The sequence below is a fragment of the Coptis chinensis genome, chromosome 7 (genome assembly GCF_015680905.1).
Source record: "Coptis chinensis isolate HL-2020 chromosome 7, ASM1568090v1, whole genome shotgun sequence".
Classification (NCBI taxonomy): domain Eukaryota; kingdom Viridiplantae; phylum Streptophyta; class Magnoliopsida; order Ranunculales; family Ranunculaceae; genus Coptis; species Coptis chinensis.
The window spans coordinates 72,155,082-72,180,811 of record NC_141462.1 but is presented as its reverse complement, the minus strand read 5'-3'; the positions used below and the strand labels follow the sequence as shown (position 1 = coordinate 72,180,811).

The following is a 25,730-nucleotide window of genomic DNA, read 5'->3' as shown; positions in this document are numbered from 1 at the left end:
GGACGTGTGATATCTCTATCCGGATTTTACTTCTCCCTTGTGTCATTTCTCAAATGTTTCGCTCATATAAGGCTTTAGGCTATATTCTCACAGGATTTATAGAATAAGTACTATAGCCTAGATTTCATAAACTTACTTCTAACAATCATCGATACTCATGTAATATATTTATAGATAGATGCAAAGATTATTACCTACATATTAACCTAAGTTTCTAAAAATTATTCTGATGCAAAAGCTACGTGAGACTTCTAGATTGTTAAGAGCATAGAGAAAGAAAACAATACCACTATTCCTAAGTGTATAGCATAACTTATTTATTTATATTTTTGAATTTTTGAAATTTTAACTAGAAAACAAATGCATATTATACATATCTATATCCTAACAGATGCCTTAATTACACGTGTTTCTATGCCCCCAAACAAGAAGCATGCTTTGTCCTCAAAGCATATAAATAAAGAGGGTAGGAAAATTATCATTGAAGCGCGTGAAATTCAGGAACATCTGCAAAACAAAGTTAGAACGTACTAATATAGGAAATAAAAACTGACTCAACTCTATAAGAGTTCTACCCATTATGGGGTTAACAAGAATGAAATTGCTTGGGACATAAGCAAACACTAAATAGAATGAAAACTTACCTTATCTCCCGCATTACTCATCATCTTCCTCATCCTCTTCTTCCATAAAGAAGTGAGGTTCCTTCGCGTCCTGCCATACCATGATAATTTGTCAGGCTTCCCGCCATTTATCATCTATTATTGCTAACCTATTAAGAGCCACTTGGTCTGACGGGGTGTAGGGTGCAACCTGATGAGGTTGTATCCTCCACCCTTGCCAAGTCATTGCACGGAAAGATCGAATAATACTATTGGTGGGTCGCATGCGATTAATCGCATCGTAATCCAATCCATGAAACGTGTACAAAAAACAGGAAAGAAACATAGCATAATACGGGAAATTAGAACAGGCATAAGAAGGTACTTATGCCTCATGCTATGGGATCGAGCTCAACTAGACATCAAGGTTCGAGGAAGGTCATGACACATACATCCCGTGGCTAAAGCAAGGAAGACGCTGCAAGTGGCATCATTCACAGAAGAAAAATGTCATTCCCCTAAAATGTTTAGCATGATCCAAAACATAACAGTTCCTATGTTCATGGACAGGCTACCAAAGGCGACGTTATATTCCCCTTAGTCCTCGATACGGAAAATGCCGGTGCCATACGACTCATGGAAAAACTCGTAAGTGTAGATATACATATTATCTACCCAATAGCACCATGGGTCTTGTATTTCAGCGGGCATAGCAAGTCCAAGCACAAATGCTAGCAAGAACCTGGTAATTTCTATTAGTTCATTATCGATGTTGATAGAGAACACTTGTTCTCCATCTGGTCTCTCAAAGAAAATGCAGTTATCGTAAAAATAAGATGCTAGTGTTGGAGAATAAAGTGCATCAGGTCTTACCATAAGTGGTTCCCAGCCTACATATGTGATCGCTTCGCGAAACCAAGCACCGTAAGTAGTGCTTTGGAACAAATTTTCGAAAGACTGTTCCGGTATCAATGTTGGAGATGTCATCTCAAAATTACGCTCTAGAATAGCTGCGAATGATCCGGAAACTACCCGTAGAAAACTGGAATTTTTCAGGTCCACGGAAGTCGGGCCGAAAGGCTCTCTTAGAAGCCTGAAGTCGCTCTGAAGATTTGGAATTCCAGTGTTTGAGCTGGTCGCGCTCACCTTGAAGCCAAGCGCTCTCTAACAAAAAATCTGAAAAAAAAAAAAAAGCAGAGCCTTGAGCGCGCTTCGGAGTTCTTGAAACTTCGGAAAATGAGACGAAAACGTGGGAATCGTGGGAGTGAAAGGTGAGTGATGGAGGTTAGGTGTAGTGTGAGTTGTGAGTGTAGAATGTATGAAGTTTATATAGGTTTTAAGTTGCTAAACCGGATCGAAGTTGCCAAAAGGTTTTACGGCAGCTTCCTCGAAATACCAAATTTTCCAAACCCGAAAACGGAAACAACTCATTTTCTTGATTCTAAAACAAACGTAGTATCTTTTAGGTTGAATTTATGATAGAATCTACCTATTTAATCGAGATTTCATCCTACCATGATACTTATTCATAGATATGCCTAAACGGCCATATTTTTACCTTGACTCCGCAATAAATTCTAAGACGAGGGTCATATAAAAATCATGCTGGAATAGATAAAACCACCCCCAAACAATTTGGGAAGGTGAGATCAATATTAAACAACCACGCATAATGAAAATAACCGCATTATATTAAAATTTTCATTCGAAGTACATTTCACTACAAAATTCAAATTACGGAAATATAACTTACATTAAAATAAATGGCAATAATGAAACTACAAATAAAAATAGAAACATCAAACGATACTATCCCTAATCACTCCGGTACTGGTAGCGGAGGGCACACGGTCCGGGGATGGCTCCTAAGCTCCCGATGGGCCAGCACCATTCGTCTTTCGGCGACGACGCTCGTGCCTCGATGGTGTGTCCTCGGAAGGAGAATCCCGCGTGAGGTGGGAATCGTCGCAAGCATGTCGGCCCGAATCGACGCCGAGCTTCTAGCTCGCCCTCATCCGTTCCCACCTCTCATCCTCTCGGGTATGGATCTCGGTTATGATGGATAGTTGCCTGTCGAGTCCGGAGGTCTTCGCAGATAGTGTTGAGCTTAACGCGTGCCACGATGAATTACGGCCATGCGTTATCCGACCAACACCTCTCCGGGGCATCCGCGATCAAAACAAGTCAAGTCCTCCTCATCCTCCGAGGCATTCTCATTTCCACCATCCTCCTCGGCGTTCTCGTTTCCCCCATCCTCCTCGTCCTCTACCCTATCCTCAGGCAACCTCCAAACTCGTTGGACACACTCCTTATAGATGCGAGGATTTCGTGTAGGGTGATGTAAGACCTATTAGGCGCTGAAGCGCTCTCAACTTCAAAGATGATCTTGGTTATCAACACAGGGGAGAGGTGCAAATGACTTCCCTACTCCCCTAATCATGCTAAGCAAAAACTCCAAGATACAGAACTCGTACTTCTGCTCCTGGAGTATCCATAAAATGTGGAGGCATTCAGACCAATGTCGCTGACCTTCTCCTTCCCCAGGCGTTCGCCCGATCAATCCATCGAAAGGCAGCCACCGGTTGGTTCTTAGGGATGCTGGCGAACACAATGCGATCTCGCATTGTAGTTCCTTCGGTAACTGTCACGCTCATCACTGGCTCTACCCCATTATATTGGGACTCCTGCAACGCGTGACATCCAGATGGATTCTAGGCGGAATGCCTAGAATCTCCGCCAACAACCCAGTAGTTACTTCCTTTCTCCTCTTCGCCACCATTACAAAAATTCTAGTCCCCTCCACCTCCTTCGTGTTGTAAAACCGTCGGACTAAGTCTTCGTGGTAAAAGGCTTCAGTCGAAAATTACAAGCTATTCCAAATCTCTATCGATCATTTTGTCACCGTGAAAACGGTAGCGAAGTGGTCGCCAAGAAAAGCTTGCTCGCAAAATTCGACGTTGTTGAGCCATTTTAGTGTTTGGAATGTAGTGGGGGTTTAAATGGGATGTGGTGGTGGAATTTGAATCGACCGACTGAAGCAAACCGTGGTGGTGGCGCGACGGTGGCGCGACAGTTTAAAAAAAAAAATTAATTTTTGTGGGTTTTGGTGATGTAAGTTGGTGGATTTGGTGGGCGTTTGGTTTTTGAGAAGATTGGAAGTGGATTTGAACTGTGGGCATGGGTTAATTTGGTTTCTTTTTATTTTATTATTTTTTTTTTTTAGGTTTTTGGAGCTTGGTGGGCGTTAATGGCGGTTTGGAAGATGAAGTACTGTTGGGGCAAAGGTAAGGGCGCGGGTGCGCTGCCGGTGGGCGCGGGTTGGGCCCAAGCCCAATTTGAAATTTTTCGATTTTTCGCGAAACTTCAAATCAAAATTGCCACTTTGTTACCAGTCCGATTTTTGTGAATGAGATATGGAACTGATCAGGAGAGAATTTCCAATCTAATGATCCATAAAACACTCTATTCCGACTGTGGATGACATATAAGATAGTGGAAAATGCCTCGAAGTGCGTGCATGACGTACGTTATGCGAACAATTGAACTCTAAATTCATGGATTATGTCAACCCGAATCGTAATACAATTCAACGGCCTAAGTAACTCTAATGGGACATAAAACATTCTAGTATGCGAAACATCAACACCTTTACCCCAAAACAAATTTTTTACAACAAAGCTTAGAAAATTTGTTTTTTAGCAGTGGGTCTTTTAAAGTCAGATTTCCGAGACTTCCTAGAAACAAGAAAGACATAATTCACCCCATAGAGAAACATGACTCAAAAATCCGAGAAAACATGCAAGAGTGGAAAACGTGAATTATGTCAAACGTGGACTTAAGATCCGGTACTTACAGCCACACACTCCGTAGGGAGGGCCCGGTTACCTTAATGGTGCATTCACCAATATCGGGAAATGAAAGGAATGCACCAAACACAAAAAATTGAGTCATTTATAGTCAGATACTCGAGACTTTATCTAAACATATGTATGAGCATGCAGTTTATCATATATCAACAACCGAAATAGTTGTGGATCATTCCATAAATAAATATCACAGAAAACATATCCAAACACAATCAAGCACCAAGATTTCCTATGACGCAACCTAGTGAAATGAAAGCGAAGTTGGATAACCCTATTACGTAACCTAGCATGCACCTTCTTTTTCATTTTTGAACGAGTGGGTGTTCTAGTAAATAAGTGTGGAAAAGTGAATGGTTGTGGAGAATATGGTGGATATGGATAAGCTGTAAAAGGAAAGATGTAAACAATGAGGATGTGGGTTTAGCACAAAAACTCATTCATGGTGTGTGTAGGACTGTTTCAAGTCTGAAAATGAAGGTGTCAAATGCTTTTGTCTTCTGAATTATTTGTTTACTAGGTGGATTTAAAAAATTATGAAGCACAGAAGAAACAAAAGGATCAAGTGCAAACTCGAGATTCCTTTGAAAGGGTGGAAGGAGGGAAGTCGAGGTGTATGTTGTGCAAAGTAGTTCTTGATAGGGTGATTCATCACCTGCTCTAAGAAACTCATCGAATTCCTCATCCAGATTGGTCAAATCCTCGTTACTATGATAGTCCTCTACATCTTTGAGAAAGTCATCTATCTCATCCTCATCCGTAATATGTGTATCGACTAGTGTAGGAATGGAAATGTTGGAGTGTGAACTTCCAAAGGAAAGAAATTTGGGCATATGATTATCATGGAACGTGTTGTTGAAATAATCTTGAGCAAAGCTCTCGATCATGCTAACCTCTCCATCCATAGACGAATCGGGTAACTGTGTCTTTGTTTTAAAAACATTGACTTCAAATGTTAAAGATGGCCAAAAGACATGGACATTGAACCATCGCGCAATTAATGAGCACATTGGCGGTTGCCGGAAAGGACGCCTAAGATGATCGGACGAGTCGTTAACGACTTCTCGTATCGAGGATGACAAAATCAGCCGGATAGTAAAAATCCCCAACTTTTACCGTAACATTTTTGACGACACCCTTAGGATACTTAATAGACCGATCGGCTAATTGCAATGTCATTTTAGTGGGTTGCATCTCGCCTAGACCTATTTGTTTATACAAATAAAACGGAGAAGTTAACACTAGCCCCAAGTCTAATAACGCGGTCGTCGATAAGAATCTCCTAAGGTGCATTGTATGCGATGGGGCTGACCGGGTCCTTGTACTTAACAATTCCATTATGTTCGATAGAGTTGGGAATTGTTCTATTAAAAGGCGCCTTTTGGTATATTGGTCTTACGCTAGTAGTACACAACTCCTTAAGAAACTTAGCATGGTGTGGTAGCTTTTAATAGCTTCGAGGAAAGAAAGGTTTATAGTTAGATTCTTGAAAACGTCCCTAATCTCCTCATAATTAGTATCCCTAGTTAACACGGCTAATTTTTGTGGAAACGGTGGTTTCTTTCTATATTTAGCAATAGTATCACCGGATGTTTAACCGTGGCTTTTCTGTTTCTTAGGTTGTGTTATGCGGGTACCTCTACGGTGGTAGGCTCTTGGTTTCTATTTCGGTATCTAGTAAAATAGCGGTGTGTAGGGGCTCGGTGGGGTACCTATAGGCATAGTTACTTTGTTATTAACCACTCTGCGAGCGGAGAGTGGTGATGGCCTTTAGCTCACCTACATTTTCATATTCATTACTAGTATTATCGGTTACCTCAAAGGTCAGTACTTGTTGTTTTAGGATTAGGTATTTCGCGACTGAAACACACCTTTGGGTTGGGCTTTATCTTGAGCCAACTGTTGGGTTAAATTATTAACGGATTATAGAAGTTGTTGGTTAGATTGAGCCATGGTTTGGAAAACTTTTGGCTCACTTGTATGAAGGTGTCAAGACGATCCGGTTGTGTGGGTGTAGTAGTCACGGGTGGTGTGGACTGAACTATTTCACACGGAATTATTTATGGGTGGATTTTGATAGTTATTATTTACCTGAACGATACTTCTATTAGCATTATAATTATTATAACTACCTTGACTTTGTGCTTGACCTTGCCGAGGTTGCACTTGGTTGTTATAATTATTAAAATTACCCTGACCCTGTCCGTGTCGTGGTGGAGCTTGGTTAAAACTTTGTGTTGGCCTAACATATTGATTATTGTACCCTGGAGGTGTGACGTGTTGGTTATTTCTCCAACCGAAGTTGGGATTTTGTCTCGAAGGGGCATTAGGTTCACTATTAATGGAACAAGCCTGTTCATAGGCTATAGGACAGTGGAAGTCGGGATGCTCAGGGATCCAACAGAAACTACATGGATTTGAATTTACATTCATGACGGGGATAGGCTTTTGTTGAACCGAAATGGCCTCTACCTTTTTAGTGAGTGATTCAATTAGAGTTTTAAGCTCGGGATCGTGTTTAATTTCAAACATACCGGGCCTTTTAATCAGTATTAGAAGAACTAGCGGGCGGTGGATATCGTCACTACCCCGTTGTTATTTAGTTTGATCCTCTAAAAATTTATAAGCCTCCGAGGCTCCTTTGCTTAAGAAACTACCCCCATTCATTATGTCTAGGACTTCTTTATGGTGGTGTAGAAGTCCTTTGAAAAGGCACGAACTAACGTGTCTTTAAGCTAAGTTATGATGTGGACACTCTATAAGGAGATCGGTGAAACGATTCCAAGCCTCAAAATGATTCATGAGGATTTTGTCGAAAAGAATGAATCTTGGAAAACATCTCATCCGTCTTTAAGGGTAGGTAAAAATGTTCCATAAACAATTTGAACAAGTTTAGCCCACGAGTCCACAATTAGGCCAAGGCGTTAACAAGACGCCTTTATCGGCTAAGGTGAAAGGGAATACCCTTAGTTTAATTTGTTCCGCACCAACCGTAGGATGGTGGAATGTTGTTAGGACTTGTTCAATCCTACACATGTGCTGATAAGGTTTTTCATGGTCTAATCCATGAAAAACGGGTAACAAATTAAAAATATTTGGGGATTCGAAATCCCCACTAGGGTCCGCTAGAACGATGCAAGATTTGGGGCTATCGCTCAAGGCTTTGTAGAAGTCAGAGAGAGGAGTCTCTTCTTCGTCGGGCATTGTGTCAGGTGATGTGTGTGAAATAGTAGCTAGAGGTGTAGTGGGTGGTATACTAGATAGACTTGTTTGTTGACGTTGTTGTGTAATTACGTTCGGTATTTTTGTTCAGCCAGACCTTAATCTCATACAAGGCTAAAACCAAACTTAGCTAAACACATCAACACTCCAAACAATTCTGATATACTAGTATAAACCTCTAACATGAGATGCGAGGTGTGGAAGAAAGGAATACCTGATTGCATCCTTGCTTTGCTTATGAATAGCGTCTTGTTTACGCGTGTTCAGTGTATATAACAAGTTAGAACACTGAAAAACTTGAAAAATCAAAGTTCGAATCAAAACTGTAGAAATCCGGAAAAATCTAGCTTAGGGCGTGGGTGCGCTCGCATAGGGCGCGGTCGTGCTCCATGTAACTTCAAGTTACAGTGATTTAGGGCGGGTCGCGCTCAGTGTTCCAAGCTTATGGGCTGCGCTCCGTCTGAGCGCGGGTGCGCTCAGTGTAATTTCTCGCGGGACTTTTCAACGATGAAACGGAAAACCACAGTATGAATCAAACAAGGGTGGGTGGGTTTAATGGGACTTTAAGAAAAGTACTTACACTACAAAAATAATGCGAAAGTGAAACTAAGATGGCAGCGGCGCCATTTGATAAAACATAAAATTAATAGTTTACCTACGAAATGAACGATGAACTCAAAACGTAAGTAAACTAAAACTTTCTTATGAGCCTATATTTTATCAAAGAATTCTACTCTCAATCCTATGAGATATAGTGGAGTAGAGTGATTCGTTCCACTCCTAGTCCTTCCGCATGATGTGTTCTCTACGTATAAGTACTCTTAACTCTAAAGTCTAATGAGAGATTTACGAAGTGGCAACTAGACTACGATGCAACTACCCACAAGATGCAACTAGTTGATTATCAGAACAACTATGGGAATGCTACGTTGATTCTATAATAAGGAGTTAGAGGGGGATTGATTCCACCTTAACTCGACTTAATCCTACTAACGACGAATCGTCGTAATCCGAATTGAGCTGCTTCGCAGGACAATATGGTTACTCCTAATCCCTAATTACACATGGCATTTCTACCAATTCATAACTAGTATGTGAACGATTAAACCCATTCTCATGGTGAACTAATCATTTCTAGAGTGGAAAGGAAATTACGATGACTCTACGATAATCAGAATCAAGCTTTCATCAAGGTTTCTCAACCCCCTCAATGGAGGTTTAGCCGAGAATCATCACTCTATCATTCCCAATGGAATTCAAACAAGACATGATATAAAGATTGAAACTTTGCTTGTTTAAACCCAATTCAAAACTACTAATACAATAATTTGAATTAAACTAATAATGACAATTACTTAAATCTGCGAATTGAAATTAAACAATTAATGGAAATGAAACTAACTTATGGAGAACACTGTTTTATTAATCTAATGAATAATAAAACAATGATTCAAATACTAAATTAATAATCTAACTAATCTAAGTCTAGCTATCTACGTAATAAGGGAAATTAGATCTACACAATTGTAAATAACAAGAATCGAAATCGACAAACTAGCTATTTCATTAATCAAACTAATTAAGAATAATGATTCTAAGAGTTTAATCTAAAACAAGAATTGAAATAGAACTAAACTTAATTAAACTACTGAAAACTAGATCTAGAATTCTATAAATTTTTAGGTCTAACTAGCTACCATTAACTATCTACCATTAACAAAGAGTTAAGCTTTGGTTTTTATACTTTCAGATCCAAAAATCGTGCATGGGCTTGGAGCCATGTTTTGGGCCAGAGAATCAGGCCCAAAACCCAATTCTTTCAGTCCAAAAAGGCCTCTTCAGCTGCAGTTGGCTTCAACAGACTTTTCGTCCACTTATGCTTCTCTTATTGGATCAAGGCTTAGACCATTGGAAAGCTCTTTCCGAGCCGGTCGTTTTGACATAAGGTAGGCCCCATTCCGAGGTCTGAGTCCAAAGATACAACCTTTGGAAGTTCTGTCTTTGTTTTTCACCAAGGCCGACTTTTCAACTTTTGATCGGGCTTTAGAAAGGCTTTGTCTTCTTGAATCTTGGCCTTTAGTCACGGAACTCCTTAAGAACTTGACCTTTGCTCCTTTATCTCACTAAAGTGGCACATTTCTCGCACATAATGGACTTTGAAGCCTGAAATGCATAAAAACACGTGTCGATGTTAACTCTTAATTATTACTCACATAATTGGTCTAAAAAGTATGATTCACATATTAAAAAACTACAGTTTTGGGCTCTTATCAAATAACATATTTAGCCAACTCCCCAGGCAAAACTAGGCAATGGGGACTAACCAAACCTATGATTAGTTATAAAAAGCATGCAGGCCCTAGTCATTTGTTGTTTGTGGACGACATCATCATGTTCAGTAGTAGGCACATACATGGTCTTAGAATAACAACAGACTTATTAATGAGATACCGAGAAGCTACCGGTCAGTTTGTCAGCAAACAGAATAGCATATTGATTATGGGAGGAATTACTTTAGCAAGGAGGAGAGCAATTACACAATAGTTGGGCATTGAGGGAGGCTCCCTACCTAAGAAGTACCTTGGGGTACCCCTTTTCAAAGGTCGAGTTACCCGAGCAGGGGTGTACTGCTTAATTGACAAAATCAGAGGTAAAATGACAAATTGGAGGGGTAGATTCTTGTCCTTTCAAGGAAGAAGTGTACTCATTAAAGTTGTCTTATCCAGTATTCATATACACAATATGGCAGTTTACAAGTGGCCAGCAAGTCTCATTAAAGAAGCCGAAATGGCTATTAGAAGAAATTTTCTATGGTCTGGAGATCTAAACGAAAGGAAGTCTGTCACTGTTAGTTGGGAAAAAGTGTACAAACCTATTGAGGAAGGTGGTATGGGACTGCGAAGGCCCAAAGAAATTAATCTTGCTATGCAAATGAAGTTGGCATGGAAGGCTAAAGCCTGCTACAACGACTTTGCTGAATTCATGAGACATAAGTACCTGACGAAGGAGAGTGCAATCATTACATACTACAAATCTTCTTCAATTTGGTCAGGAATTAAGAGTGCACTTTCGAAGATTAATAATCAATGTCATTGGGTAATAGGTTCGGGTAACAAGATGGATCTGTGGAGGGACAATTGGTTGGTTAGCGTTGAACCTATCTGATCAACAACTGAAAGGGTGCAATGCTAAAGTGATGCAAATGATTATTGGTAATACTTAAGTGTGTCCTATGGTGCTTCAAAACTTAATGCAGCATGTTGGTATAACTGAGAATGGGGCTCTAAGAGGTAAGAAGGATCAGTTGATGTGGTGTCTAGATACAAAGGTGGTTTTCTCGGTTGGGTCCACCTTTGAGGAGATTAGAAAGAAAAGAAACAAGATCAGCTGGCATAAATGGATATGGAACTCTTCTATCCACCCGAGGTCTGCTGATATTGCTTGGAAGCTTGTATGTGGTGTTGCTGCTATAGATGATGCGGTACAAAAGAGAGGGGTTAAAATGGCATCGAGATTCTATGTATGTAGAGAAATGAATGAAGATTTAAAGCATATATTGTGGGAGTGCAACTTTGCTAAGAACACTTAGAATTGGCTTGCGGGTCTTTTCAAATTCAGGTATGACTTTGGGTCCTTTAAAGAGGCAATAAAGCATACAGTTGGGCAAAGTTCTATTATTCAATAGTTGTGGAATGCAGCAGTGGTTGGGGGAATGATTGCCTTATGGACTCATAGGAATTCGATTTACTTCGACAACATGAAAGCATCAACCCAGTATTGCAACTGTGTGATCAAGCAACATGTTGCCATTGTAGCCCATCTATCGAAGGGATACATGCACAATAACACTTCAGACATGGATATTCTCCAATCAAACATGGAGAGTATCAATGAGATCGAGACCTACCCCTTGTCTACGGCAATGTATATGGCTTCCCCCAGCTCATGGTCAAGTCAAGATTAATGTTGACGGCACAACGAAAGGGAACCTGGGACCTTCTGCCTATGGACTGTCTTTTAGAGATAATGAAGGCAACTTCATGCTGATAGTTGGCAAAGCTCTAGGGATTGCAGACAACTATTGGGTTGAGTGTTGCGCATTTATTGAAGCTGCAAAAATAGCAATTAACAAAGGATGGCTTAACATGTGGACTGAGTCCAATTCGACAGCAGTAGTCACAGCGTATAGGAATGGCTCCATGTCGTGGAAACTAAAAGGAAGATGGGAGTGTTGTTTGAGGAGAACTCAATCCATTTTTGTGTCACACATATGGAGAGACTAATCTTGTATCAGACGTAGTAGCTAAGAAAGCATCAAGTATGCCTATAGATTGGATATTTTGAACACATGCATGGTCAAGCGGTTCAAGCCCTATGGTGTATAAATGGGAGGTTCCATATCATGTTTTTCATAGGCTTTCTTGATGTGGGAATGAATTCTTGCATTCTCTTTTCCAGTGTTCTAAAAATCAATCTGGGCAGCCTCTAGGTGCTAGGCGGTGCCCAACCGACTCGCCTGGGCCCAAGTCATTTTAAAAATCGGTGGACCAATTAGGTGGGTCTAGGTGGACCGATTAGGCAGGCTAGGTGGACTAATCGGCTTCTAAGCGATCCAGTCAAGCTTTTTTTTTTTTTTTCGAATGATTAAATGTTAAAAATTAAAGACCCATGTAGGCTTAAGATTTGAATGAGTTTAAAAGACTAAAGTTCAATATAAATTATATGTCACTATAATAAAGAGTATGTTTTTATATTAAGTTGATCTTCTTCAACTATTACGCATTTTTGTAATAAGTATCTTTGTTTGTATTTATTTTTTGAGTTATGGTAAATGATTTTATTCTACAAGAAATGAATAAAATCACTTATATAATGAATAGTAATTCTCTAAAAAGTAACTACTTAAGTTAACTTAAAATAAATACGTAGATAAAACTTCACCTAGAAAATAAATTCAACCCCAATGTTTTGTGGATATGATATACTCACTATAAATATCATCTCCATAAAATTTCAGTTCATTTGGCTATATTGCCACCCTTATCTCACACCCCTCCTGGTCCGTCAGATCTGTTCCTGAGATCATCAGATCTAATTCGAAATAAAAATCGCGAAATTTCAAATTTTCAAAACCGAAAATTAGAAAAAACGCAAAATTTTTGTCAAACTCATCTCGGTCTTCTTCTTCTCCACTCCAGCCATAACCGAAACAGCCTATTTCGAAACCGTTGGATTACTCTTATATCAAAGGCCAAGATTTGTCTAAACAAAACACAGCAAATGAGAGCAGGGAAGATTGGTAGTTTTCATTTTTTCTCTCCCAAACAAATCGAATTTCTCTCATTAACAAACCTCAACGCCTCCACCAACCTTTTCACTCAGCCCACCAAAGAATTTGAGCTTGTACTCCTCCAAATTCGCAATAAAACGTCAATTTTTCATACATTCTTCATCAAAATCAGCCCACCAAAGAAAAAACCCGAATTTTTCTACTCCAACTTGTTGAAAAACATATCTGAACTCCAACTCGATTTTCTTTCTGATTATCAAGCAATTAAGGTATTTTTTAGGGGTTTTGCTAATTAAGGTATTTCTTATTGTATATCACTCGTTATCAAACAACTTGGGGTTTTTGCTTTTTTGAGAAATGATCGCATCCTTTAAGGTCTTTAATTATTAAATGTTTGAACAATCAGATGAAACATCCCACTCTGTCATCCATATACAATACCCTGAATGGACTGATCATGGAGTGCCTGGGGACACAATTGCTGTTCGCGAAATCTTAGAGATGATTTATCATGTTCCACCCACCCTCGGCCCCATAGTTGTTCATTGCGGGTTGCGCTCATGACTGTTGCTTTACTCTGTGCCTTGAATGAACAGGCTGGCAAGATGTTGCTTGAAAATTATGAAGAATATGCTAGATATGCCAGGTGAGCAATGCCTGTCTTATTGTTTGCATTATGTGTAATGTGTTATTTTGCTTAAAATGTGTGAATAATTGCTTGGGTTTACATTGAAAGGTAAAAATAATTTGTTTACGTTAAAACTGGCATCAAAGACTAAAACTGGCAATGTTAAGATCTAGTGGTTTATACACCCTTTTAGAATTGTTGAGTGAGGTAGAACACTGATCCGCATTCCATATTGCGTGAGTAAATATTGTATAATTGTACTTCTACCGATGTTCACCGTGGTAGTGCTGGATGGTACCAACTACAAATAGATTCATGACCATAGTGGATTGTAGTGCTTGATGTCTCATTCATGGTTAAATGGGTAGGTCATTTACGTTAAATTGTAAGAAACGTGATATTTGGATATATGCAAATGGTAATCGTGGTAGTTGAACAGTACTAACTGTTTCTTGACCTTGGTGATCATGTGAGAGTGATCATACTTTTTGTTTGGACTTTTATGGTTAGAAATGGGTAGGAGATCACTTTCGTGATTTTTGAGGACTTAAGTGTATATTTACTGCCTAGGCATACAGTTTAGAATGAAATACGTATACTGAAAGTGGGGACTTTCTGGCTTCTATACAGACTTTATACGGGAATCCATGCACTCAAATCGAAACCAAAGTTCAAAACTGGAGCTATCTCTGAGTCCACGGCCCTAAATATTGATTCAACAAAGAATGTTTCTCAAGGGGATACAAAGACATCTTCCAATGCGGTTCCAGTAGCATCTCCTTTGGCCGCTTCGGCAGAGCAAGCACCAAACAAAGGAGGAACAAGTGCTCATGATCAATCTGCAGTGGGTGGTCTGACAACTGAGCCTGCAGTTACTGGTTCAATACCACTGCAGAAGGCAGTAGGAGGAGCAACCAAAGCTCAGGCAGATAAAAAGAAGATTGATGCCAGGAAGAAAAGCTTGAAAAGATTATGAAGTGGAAGGAAGAAACTCTCATCTAAAGAAGCACCACTTTGATAATCACAATAGAATGACAAAGGTGGAGAGATGTTTTCCTTGTATGTGCACTGAATAATCTCAATGTAATAGAGATCGAATATGGAGTAATTTAACAATTGATCTTTGGATTTGCAATAGACTGTTACAATAAATCATCTGTCATTTGTTTTAGGGTGAACTAGTGTTAAACACCCAACCCCCCTTTCCACTAGATGGGAAATTAGGGTCTCCCTCCTAAACACACGGTCAACTTGGTTTGACCGTTAACTTTCAAGTCAAACAACTGAAAATGACATAAATGCCCCCACCTAATTAAAATTGAACATTTTTTTTTTAAAACAATGAGGACATTTGTGTAATTTTCAATTGTTTGACTTGAAAGTTAACTGTCAAACTAAATTGACCGTGTGTTTAGGGGAAATCCTAATTGGCTCATCTAGTGGGGGGTAATACTAGTTAACCCTTTGTTTTATTATTCTTCGATCTTTTGTTTGCTCAAATTTAGGTAGAGAGAAAGAGGCTGATGCGATGATAATCATTTGAACGGTACTGATAAATTCCTATATTTATTTTATATTTGGTTTGAGTTTGGAAAGTGTTTAATACTGATTATTGATTATAATTTCCATTCCGTTTGTTTCAGAGTCTTCACTCGACTATATTCCATTCTGTTTGCAAATGACAAATAGTTGCAAGTGACATGTGATTGTATTGCATCTGATTGCATCCAACTTATTTGTGTTTGGTAAACCCAAGGCAAAAGGATGTAAAGTTGGTTACATTATTTCACTACTTTTTTTCACATCTTATAAAGTTAGTTATATTATCCCACTACTTTTTTTCACATCTTAAATAAGAGAGCACCTCTATTGTGTTGCATCTATTTACACAACTTTTTTGGCTGCAAGTGGATGTCATGGAAACTGCTTGTATAGTGCATATAATTACAACTTGTTGCATCAACCGCCTATTTGCATTTTGCTACCAAACACTGTTTTGAATTAGGTGCAATTGTATATAAATACATCGAACCAAACAGAGCATAACATCTTTCATTCTTTCCTCCTGATCATTACTGCCTTGTCTTGGGTTCTCTTCTGCCTTCTAGGTGATAAATAAAAAAAAAAAAAATAGAAGCTATCATAAATCCATAATCCAAAGCACAGAAACTGGTTAGGTTCCGACTGATGACTTCCCATAAGTACGCATCTCATAGTAAAACAACTAAACAACTATGTTCCATCAAAAACTGAGATACAGCCCTATTTGGTAGCCAACATGCTAAGAAGAGTGCTGATTCACTATCGATCTTAGTTGTAATTTTGTTTATCCAAAATATCAGAAGTAATTTTGGGAATTTTGTTTTCTTATATATTCAATCTACACTTTCAAACAACCTACGCTCGTCAGTATCTGACTGCACATCCCTCTTAGTCAGTGGTAACAATTGCATTATGAACAATCAAAATTGCCCATTCAGAGCAGTCCAAGGTGGGAAAGGAAGGAAATGGTAACAATTCAAAGTTCAAACCAGTACAAGCAAATTACAAATCCAAAAGTAAATGCAAGAGCAATCACACAAACATTATAACATAGACTGGGATAATTTAACTAACCACCTGACTAAATACCCTTTCCACAAGTAATTCATAATTACGAGTTCCTAGGAGGGACCAAAAAGAAAGAATTTTCATAATACTTTCTGCTCTCTTTCTTAGAACACTGCTCGACTACTGCCTAGTGTTCTAAAGAACACTGCTCTTTTCCTTGTAATTTCTTTTTTTCATTCTCTTTAACACAATTTTTAACTTACCAAGCAAAAAAAAAATCAGTTAGAAGTAAACACTGAAAGCTCAGTACTTTGAATAATCTCGCTGATTACAAATTAATAGCAATTACATTTCTACATTACTGAAACTAATTTCCAGCCAATGGTTCAGTTAATGTAACTACAGGGATCATTACAACAAAATGACAAAAACCAACCACTTATGAAGAATTATGAAGTATCTAGCGTTTAAATTTTACTTAAACAGTCTTACAAAAGGTTGTATTTATGTATGCCCTACAAACGTTTTGTATTTCTGTATAACTTTTTGACTTTCTTTTCGAAGCAAGATTTGTTTCAATCTGTTCTATTTTAGCTGTATCTTCAAATCCACTTCATCCCATCTATTTTTAAAGAGCATCCGCAGCAACTGGAATAGCCTCTTTTGCTGCATGTAACTGACAACTGACTTCATATTCGAGAAATAACATATCAGTTAGCTTGTCATGTGCAAAAGACTTTGTCGTTAAAGGAAGAAGGAAGGACCAGTGAAAACTTTATCTTTGTGGTTTCCTCCTTACGAAGACTAAGGGTGGCCAGTGAGAACTTTATCTTCATGGAATCTGCACAGAGAAAAAGAATATCATCACTCCTGAGTCCTGACTGGCATTATTGGTGGATTAAATATTGGAGATGGAGCGGCCAATAATCACAGCTTCAAAGTAGAATATATAGGCCTCTCTAGTACATATCTCCTAAGTTGAGTATACTATTTTGTTTGGAGTTGAAATCATTTCTCAACCAAGACTAAGGGTGGCTAGCAATGGCTAATGAAGGATCCATCCTCATAAATTGGTTAAAAGAGATAATGGAGTTTGATAAATCGGAAGCCAGAGTTAAAGGGCTTGTAGACTCGGAGTTGTCAAAATTCCAAAACATTTCATTCATTCTTCAGAGAACTGAGAACGAGAACCTGCCAAAGGAGTCAGATAGCAATGGAAAGTGCCTCAAGATCACAGCTATAGATCTTGAAGGCATTCATGGTGATAGAAGGAAGGAAATTGTCGAGGAGTTCAGAGAGCATGAGACATGTTGATTTATTCAAAAATGTGTAATCATGGGATCCTGGTTTGTGTGTTTGAGGTGATTTTGAAGGCTTGAGACGATTTCATGAGCAACCAACAGATGAAAAAAGGAAGATATATGCATACGACTGCTCAAGAAAAGTAGGGTTCCTTGGCAATGGGGACCATTATGAATCTGAAGCTGCAAACTGGAAAGACACACTATTTTGATTTCCGTGAAGATCAACTAGACAAAGAAGAACTTACAAATGAAATAGTAATGCAAGGGCATACTACCTATATCTTCTTTTAAATGAAATTATTGATTTACAACGAAATGGTAATCCAAGGGCTCAATATATAAGGACTGTGCAGAATGGATAGCCACTACAAAATCAAATGACTGAGAAAGGGCCACTGATAGAAATTTTTCTATCAAATTGCAAATAGTAGTATGAATCGTTTGGAGGCTGTGAACGAAAGGGAAGCTTGTGAGGGATAATCAACAACCCAGGAGGAGCACCTAGTAGATTTTATGTCAAGCCTTTTGGGCTAAAAGGTCAATCTATAACCGTCATATGGTTTAACTTAACCAAGCAGTGATAAAAGCAAGGAAGAATTGTTCAAAAAGATAGTGACAGTGGAATGAAGGAGGCTTTGGGAACATTACAACTGAGGCAACAAAATATTCAATTGATTAGATTTTCTACACAGTTCTAACGTTATTGAAATAGACATGATAAAAATGTTCGCCGAATTTAATCAGTTTGAAGAACAACATTTTCTTCTAGACTCGTACAACAGAAAACAAACAAACAAACAAGCAAGCAAACAAACAAACAAGCAAACAAACAAACAAACAAACAAAAAAACCAATCACTTTCATTTTCCCAATCATTGAGAATTTGAGGTCTGATTTTCTTTTTCTTATTTAAATGGATAGACACAACACACAAGTACCATTTTTAACCAAGAGGATCAATTCTGCGCTAACAAAAGTAGGCAGATAAGAATGAGGAAGTGAATGAATCAATGATCACGATGCAGATTTGTCAATGATACAGTTCTGCAGAAATGAATCATAGCCGACTTAGTTGACCAAAATTGCAACAAAATGGATGTAAGAACATGAGCTGGGCTAGCCTGGGAAGGCTATTCTAGCTTATTGCATTTTCACAAAGAAATGATAGAAACACCATAGACTTGCTAATCCATCCATATTCAATATAAAAATGTCTATTGAGCCTCTAGGATCAATTCCGAGGACCATATTCTCCGTCTTCAAACCATCCAGCGGTTTACAATTTCGTCCCCTCCACAAAAATGGATATAATAATCTAACAGTACCAAATGGGGAACCCAAAGACCCCTTTTTTTCTATTTATTTTCCAAGGAAACGAAAATAACATTTGGCCCACCAAAATATGACATAGTGCACTTGGTGGCACCATCACATTCCTCGGTGGAGACAGGAGAGAATGAGGGAGAGAGAGAGAGAGGAGGAGAAAAGACACTAGAGGAACCCTTATGGCGTGCACTCATGCACTATTGCTCATCCATTACTTTTCAATTTTTTTTATCTTCACCGCATTCCTAGAGTACGGATATTTATAATTTTTTGGCGCTTTTTAAAGGGTCGTTCATATTTTCAATTCCAGAAAATTGGGTTCAAAACGAATTCCGACGTCTAAAACTGGGTGCATTTTTTGGACTTGCAGTTTGACTCGTAATCTCTTAAAAGAAAAATTAAAATTCGCTTATTTCTCTCTAAATATAGATCTACGCACGATATAAATCATATTCATTAACAATCAACAAATACAGTTTCACACTAGTAATCAAAATAGCGAAGAATATTCCTTACCACATCAATTTCTAGACTATTTTGATGAGAGTAGACACTTTCAACTATATATGGAATGTATTGGCAAAGTAAGAGAGTTGAGAGAAAAAAGGTGCATAACGCGTGCGTGGTAGAATAAGATAACGAACTAGTGTTAGAAGATAAAACCTCTAAATGCCGTGAATGTCACCGCATGAATGTAGAACTCGTTAGCCCCCATCTTTTTTCAAAAAGATACAGGAATACAGGAGGCACCAAGTGCCACACGAGATGGCATCCAAGTTGAGGAGCAAGTTGAAATGGGCAAATGGCCAGCAATTAATGTAGGACTCCTGGGACGCCATCTAACTTAGCGTGTCAAATGGGGGAGCAAATTGAGTTGGTGAGCGGCAATGCATCAAAGTAACTCAATCCCACTAAGCTGTGGGGAAGTTGTCAAGAACAATTTAGATTTCTTTGTGGACTTAAAGGGCGGAGTTCAATCAATCGGTCTCTTGAATGCAAACAATGTTTTTTCGGAGATAGCATTTTGACACTTCTACGGTTGGAGATGGTCTTAGATTTGTATCTAGACCGGTAGTTTTATAGAATTGACTCAGCAAATTTTTTCTTGTATGTTAAAGTTATCCAATCCCTTTCCATTCGACATGGCTTTTCCACTGCAGGAGAAAATGATATAAGTGCATCTTTTAAACATGCAGGTAAACGTACTACGTGGAAATGTTTTCTTAGAAGGTGTCCAGTGGCCTATTGGTCATGACTTCGGAGGTTGGTCTCAAGATATTGGGTTCAATTTGACCTTCACCAGGGAAAAAGACGATTTAACTATTCAAAATGACTAGGGAATAAAAAATCTTTCCCAAAAAAAATGTTACCTCTCTAGGAAAGAGCTGTTTGACATCATCCTTCTTTGCATAGTCTACCCGAATGTTCCTACCATCCAATAACTGAGACAACAAATAAATCTATGTTAAACAAAGTACACTTGTAATTAGTCATAGTCAAAATTCCATATTCAGATAAAAAAAAATATTACCTGACCATCCATTTCTTGTAGAGCTTTACCAGCTGAACTTTCTGTGGTAAACTGCACAAACCCAAAGCCTTTCGATTTCCCACTCTTACGATCACATATAACTTTTACTGCCGGACAGAAAATTGCTGAACTTCCTTTAGGCCATTTTAGGAGCATTCAGAAGCCAAAACAAATAAAAATTGATTGAATCCCACAACAGTACCTTCTATGAGCTCACCATGTCGTCCAAAAGCATCCTTTAGAACACTTTCGTTGGTGTCATATGATAGACCTGCAACCCATGCAAAGTTAGTTCACAAATTAACCTGAAATTACAAGATGTTAAAGGCTTAGACCATCGCTGGCAGACGATAAAATATAAAGTCTGTCGGTCTTGAGTACTCTCAACAATGGCATGACATGTCAGACTATCCCTCTACTCGGATACCAAGGCTCTTTCTGAACAAGTGAAGACTACTTGCACATAAGATGCGTAAAAGCTCATTAGTAATATATATGTCACAAACTACCAAAGGAACACAGTTAAAATTTCTATTGGACATATCGATAGCATCAGAATTTTGATCTTTTACCCATTACAAAATATAGACTACAAAACACACTAATATATACATTCAGATGTGGTCGAGTATCAGAGATAGATGACAGACACTGAAGTTTCTTCCCTTTGGTGAAGTTTCTGCTCTGTTAAATAGCTACCAACTGTTCCGTACAGTTCTCCTGTGGATTGTACAGAATTCAATTTAATATATAACATTCAAAATTCAAAGTTCATTGGTTACTTCGAAACTGAATGCCTTATTCTATATTTCCTGATACAAATATATGAACTTGAAACTATCAAAAACTTGGCTTTTGGAACATGAAGAGTTCCTGTGTCAACTCGGTTAAGAATTACCATTCTAGATACTTGATGCCATTTTGAGTCTATATAGTATATATATGTCACCAAATTTCATGTGTGAGAAGAAGATAGAAGTTTTTCTTAAGAAATTCCAGACAAAATTCATGTTATGACATTTGCAACATGAAACTATCAAAACCTTGATATACCACATCCACCATATAATAATTGCTAGGGTCAACATTAGTCACATGTTCAACCATTTTCAGTCTGCATCATCATACTCATAGATACCTTTATGATTCCCTGTATCTAATCCACACAAAACAGGTGGTCCGGAAAATGTTCGAGCTGGTCCTACTGGATAATGGTAAAATATGTAAAATTATTTCAAATGCCATTAAATTGCTGAACGCCTGAACCATCACCCAGTTCCAAAAGTGGTATGACCTACAGGCTACAAGTGATGGAAAATTATGGCAACACCTGAATTCCAATTTAAAGTACAAAATCACTTACCATTTAGATCGAACTTAGAATTGAAACCCAATTTCCCAAGTAAATCAGATTTAAGAAAAAACACCATAGATAATATTGTTTGAGCTCTGTTCAAATTATATATGTCGTTTTAATGTATCTGAAAACGTATGTCTCAAAATTCTTCACCTAATTAACCTATTACTGAAATCTCAAAAACATCACATACAAGCTAACCAAATCCGACATGTTCTGTAGCCAACTAAAATCTTTGTGATCAAATTATGATCACAATGGATATTCTGCATTGATGGAATCATTGTGATCAAGTACGCATAACCAGTGTGAACCTCAAAGAAAGGCTTCACACTATAAGGGACTTCTTTAGAAGTTCCCCTAAAATTTCACTTAACTATAGTTATATACATCTTATTACAGTCCAAGAAAGCTAGAAAATAAATCATTGGTGCTGAACGCCATTCACATGTACGAGGTACGATAGAAGTATGCATCTCCACTATGAAGACTTTCTTCATATTAATAGGAAATAAATCAACGTATTTTTTGAGTTTTTATTTTCCTTTTCTTGATAAGCAAAAGTAATTTCTTTTCATTGGGAAAAATAAATTTTACAAATCAAAAAGATTGAGTAACTTAATAGTCTAGTATAAAGATGGTCATGGCAGGGAGAATGCAAAGAGAAACAAAAAGTGAGAGCTAATTCTCTCCAAACCAAACTAGTACCACACACCTGTCTAGGTATAAAATGTTGGAATGGGTAATTTTATCTTTGAAGACTTTAGACCATGGAAAAAGTAAAACTGTAGACATAATAACCTCCTTGTTGTCTCTAGACTCCTTCAAAATAAATTTGATTCCACTAAAGGCAAATGCCACACAAGATCGCAATGGGTAGTAATTTCCATACCCCGACACCTGAGGAGTGAGGATGTAGCAGGACCTAGACCCTAATAAGTATGTGAATTCAGCACCCGACTAGAACAAATACAGGTAAACTGAGTAGCTCAAAGGCTTATCAATTGCTCCTAGTGGAATGAAACTATGACAGCATGTGGTTCACAGACTTGCCCCTACCCAGAAGACGAGTCACAAAAGTTGACAAGAAACAGTTTCCGCTTTTTGTTGTTATCAACATAAATATATGTTCCAAAGAAGTGCGCCAAGCAAAAGAAGTCAATCTTGGATTACCAGATGATAGATACAGGAAAATCAAGAATGGGGAGGGTGCGCAACTATTTGGAGTAGCCAAAGTAGTAAATATAAATATATAGTGAAATTTGTGAAAGACAATCCTCTCATTTGATAAAATATGTTTATATATAAATACAAAATGACTCTCGTCTAAGGATATTTATAAGATCCTAAATGCTCCAAGAGGCAATACCAATATAGACTTTCATATGCATTTCTAGTTATTATTTTATTCCAAACGTAGTAGGAAGCATTTAAATCAAGAAATTGCACCAGCCATGCTTCAATACACAGTCCCACCATACCCTATATGCGTATTCGTAACCATAGTCTTTTTATGCAAATCATAGCATGCACATGTGTGCAATAAATTTATCCACACAACAAAGAGTAAATAAGGGCATGCCTTAAAGAGATGATAACTACCTCCCACAAACAGTTTGCTGCAAGATCCTCGCCCAGTAACCCATCTAGCTGGAAGGACCGCCTTAGATATGCTTCTGACCCCCACAAAGTGCATTTCTCTAGCTGTCGCCACTTAAGCCAGTCACTCACCTTAAATAAAACAAATAAATAAATAAAATGTATGAACATCTAAGGAATATAAGGGTTTAGCATTGTTGGCTCGCCTGTACTAGCTACCCAGTTTGATATATGTAGTTGCTGACTTGCGGTCTTTGCAATAAGCACGACTATACACCACATATATATATAACTTGCAGAAAGAGTAAATGATGCAGACCCATTTTAATTTAATTTAAAAAAATTCATGTACTGCAGACACATTGATTACTCTAATAAGTATGCATACCAAGTTCTTTCATGAAGTCCACGGATAATCAGAATGAAAGTGAAAGAAACGAGAAGAGCTGATAATGAACAAGTACGATTACGCAACTCATATTTTTTTGATAAATTTATAGGCACGAATGTTCAAATCCTTTTAGCAATATTATGGAGTATTATGCAGTATTATGTGTTCACAAACCTTAAAAAAAATAGTATCTACATAGAATTTCAACTAGTTTCAGTTCTGTTAACAATTCACTTACAAAGTGGAACATAGTGTGCTAAAAACGATGATTCTCTTACGTGGTGAACAACGAAGTTGCTGGGAAAAGCTCAAAATGTCATTTGAAAGTTGAGAATAAAGGTCAAAGATAAACCTATAGGCTATAGCATTTCTTCTAGGAATAACAATCTTAAAACTTGGTCACATATTGGTTAAATTCCATAGGGGTGGGAAAGTGAAAGTGAAAGTGAGTGAAACATATTTTGGAAATACGGAAAGAATGATGGTGATAGGTACAACTCAGTAAGACCAAAAACAAAGTAGATTGTTTCGAGTTTTCACATATATACTATGACAAAGTGAAAACCTCAAAACTTAACTTCTATGGATTCTGACAATCTTTCCTGAACCTAGTTAATTGGAGCTATGAGAATTTACCCTCCCATGAATCAATAAAAGATTAAAAACACTAGACTCACTAGTGCTCTGACCTGAAAGAAGTTGTGAACGCTCATACATTGGGATTATCCCGCTATCAGCCACTACATTTCCATAAAGGATATAAAATCATAAAACTGTTTGAAAGAACAGACTCTCAATGACTCATAAAGAGTTACCACTCTCGCATATCTGACTACCCTCACACACTCTGCCTGTGCATGCAGCAGGTGTTTGACCTCAGGAAGTTCCAATTTCCCTATGAACCTTGCAAACAATGGGCCATGCTTTGCCATTTTCAGTCTCTTGTGTGCAATATGCTTCTCTACCACATTTTTCTTTTCAATATACTTTGACGATTCCCTCGCAATGCCGAACTATCTAACTAGTAAATGTAATTATTCATCTGCATATATGTTGGCAGTATTTTCTTGGAATACCGTTCACTATATCAGGCGATTGATTTTCATCCATGTACAACACCAATTAGATCTACTCTCATAAATTTACAGTAAAGAGTATCGTCACTACATAAAAACGTTATACAGAACCACACAGAACTGTGATCTGTACTAAAAGGGGTGAAAGATAACGGACATATATACTCGAGATCAAAAGCTGTACAAAAGCTAGTTCTTGAAATATTTCATTCACCTGAGTCCTAATAATATATCTAACTTTCTTTACAGAGTAATGTGAGCTATAGATTCACACATACAACTGAGCTACGACATTCCAAGATAGCATACAGCCTAACCGCATGAGGCGACACTTAGACTATAATTCGAAAGACCTTCAATCAACAAACATCTTAAACTTTCAACTGCAAAGTCAGTGTGTGCGTGTGTGTGTTTGTGCATGCAAGTGAGTATAATGCAGTCTGATATGTTAAATTCAAGAAGAAGAATTTTCATTATTCTCAATTCTCAAAGCTCTTTATATACCGATAAAATTAGCGATGTGGCCTGTGAACAGAATACTAGTAAGATTTTCTGTCCAGCATTTCATTAGAGAGTTGTCATGCACTCAAATATCAAGACGAGACTCCGAATCTAAATTCATATGTAATCATGAATCATAAGTATTATAGGTACAACAAAAATAGAAATGATGGGAAAACTTACAAGTAAAAATAGTCAATAAGATTAGCCGCAATGCTTATCAATTTGAGGGGAGTCAAAGTAAGTGATAGACAATGTTTTTGAAGGGGTCAAAATGTCAAATGGGCCATACGGCCATATGGGCCTTTATAAAGGCAACAATTAACATAACTTGGTGTTCAGCACCAATTCTTACTAGTATTGGCCTGATAAATGGAAATAAGTCCAGCAGACATTGAAATTCCCATTTAAGATTAATCTCGTTCTTTGTTGGCAGTACATTCAAATTGAAGGTCTGTAAATCCGTTCAAATGCTAACCACTTTTATTAT

At 37.9% G+C, this 25,730-nt stretch overlaps 2 protein-coding genes across 9 annotated transcripts; one reads left to right on the top strand and one right to left on the bottom strand.

Moving 5' to 3' along the window:
• The first annotated feature begins 12,873 nt into the window (after window positions 1-12,873).
• LOC147488718 (ubiquitin-conjugating enzyme E2 22-like) lies at window positions 12,874-14,776 on the top strand. Of its 2 annotated transcripts, none has more exons than XM_086571611.1 (3): window positions 12,874-13,246; window positions 13,574-13,623; window positions 14,236-14,776. In XM_086571611.1, exons 1-3 carry the CDS (start codon window positions 12,968-12,970, stop codon window positions 14,579-14,581), a joined length of 675 nt encoding a protein of 224 aa, XP_086427737.1. In that variant the 5' UTR covers window positions 12,874-12,967; the 3' UTR covers window positions 14,582-14,776. The 2 variants fall into 2 exon arrangements, with proteins under 2 accessions (XP_086427737.1, XP_086427738.1); XM_086571612.1 differs by having other exon boundaries at window positions 12,883-13,246; window positions 13,384-13,623.
• A 1,689-nt stretch (window positions 14,777-16,465) lies between these two features.
• LOC147488717 (glycine-rich RNA-binding protein 4, mitochondrial-like) lies at window positions 16,466-25,550 on the bottom strand. 7 transcript variants are annotated; one of them, XM_086571109.1, is made up of 6 exons: window positions 25,424-25,550; window positions 23,276-23,404; window positions 20,519-20,587; window positions 20,317-20,441; window positions 20,156-20,227; window positions 16,466-16,996 (listed from the first exon to the last, which is right to left on the bottom strand). In XM_086571109.1, exons 2-6 carry the CDS (start codon window positions 23,367-23,369, stop codon window positions 16,988-16,990), a joined length of 369 nt encoding a protein of 122 aa, XP_086427235.1. In that variant the 5' UTR covers window positions 23,370-23,404; window positions 25,424-25,550; the 3' UTR covers window positions 16,466-16,987. The 7 variants fall into 7 exon arrangements, with proteins under 7 accessions (XP_086427235.1, XP_086427240.1, XP_086427237.1 ...); XM_086571114.1 differs by having other exon boundaries at window positions 20,317-20,423; XM_086571111.1 differs by having other exon boundaries at window positions 20,317-20,450; window positions 20,534-20,587.
• Between the last annotated feature and the right edge of the window lie 180 nt (window positions 25,551-25,730).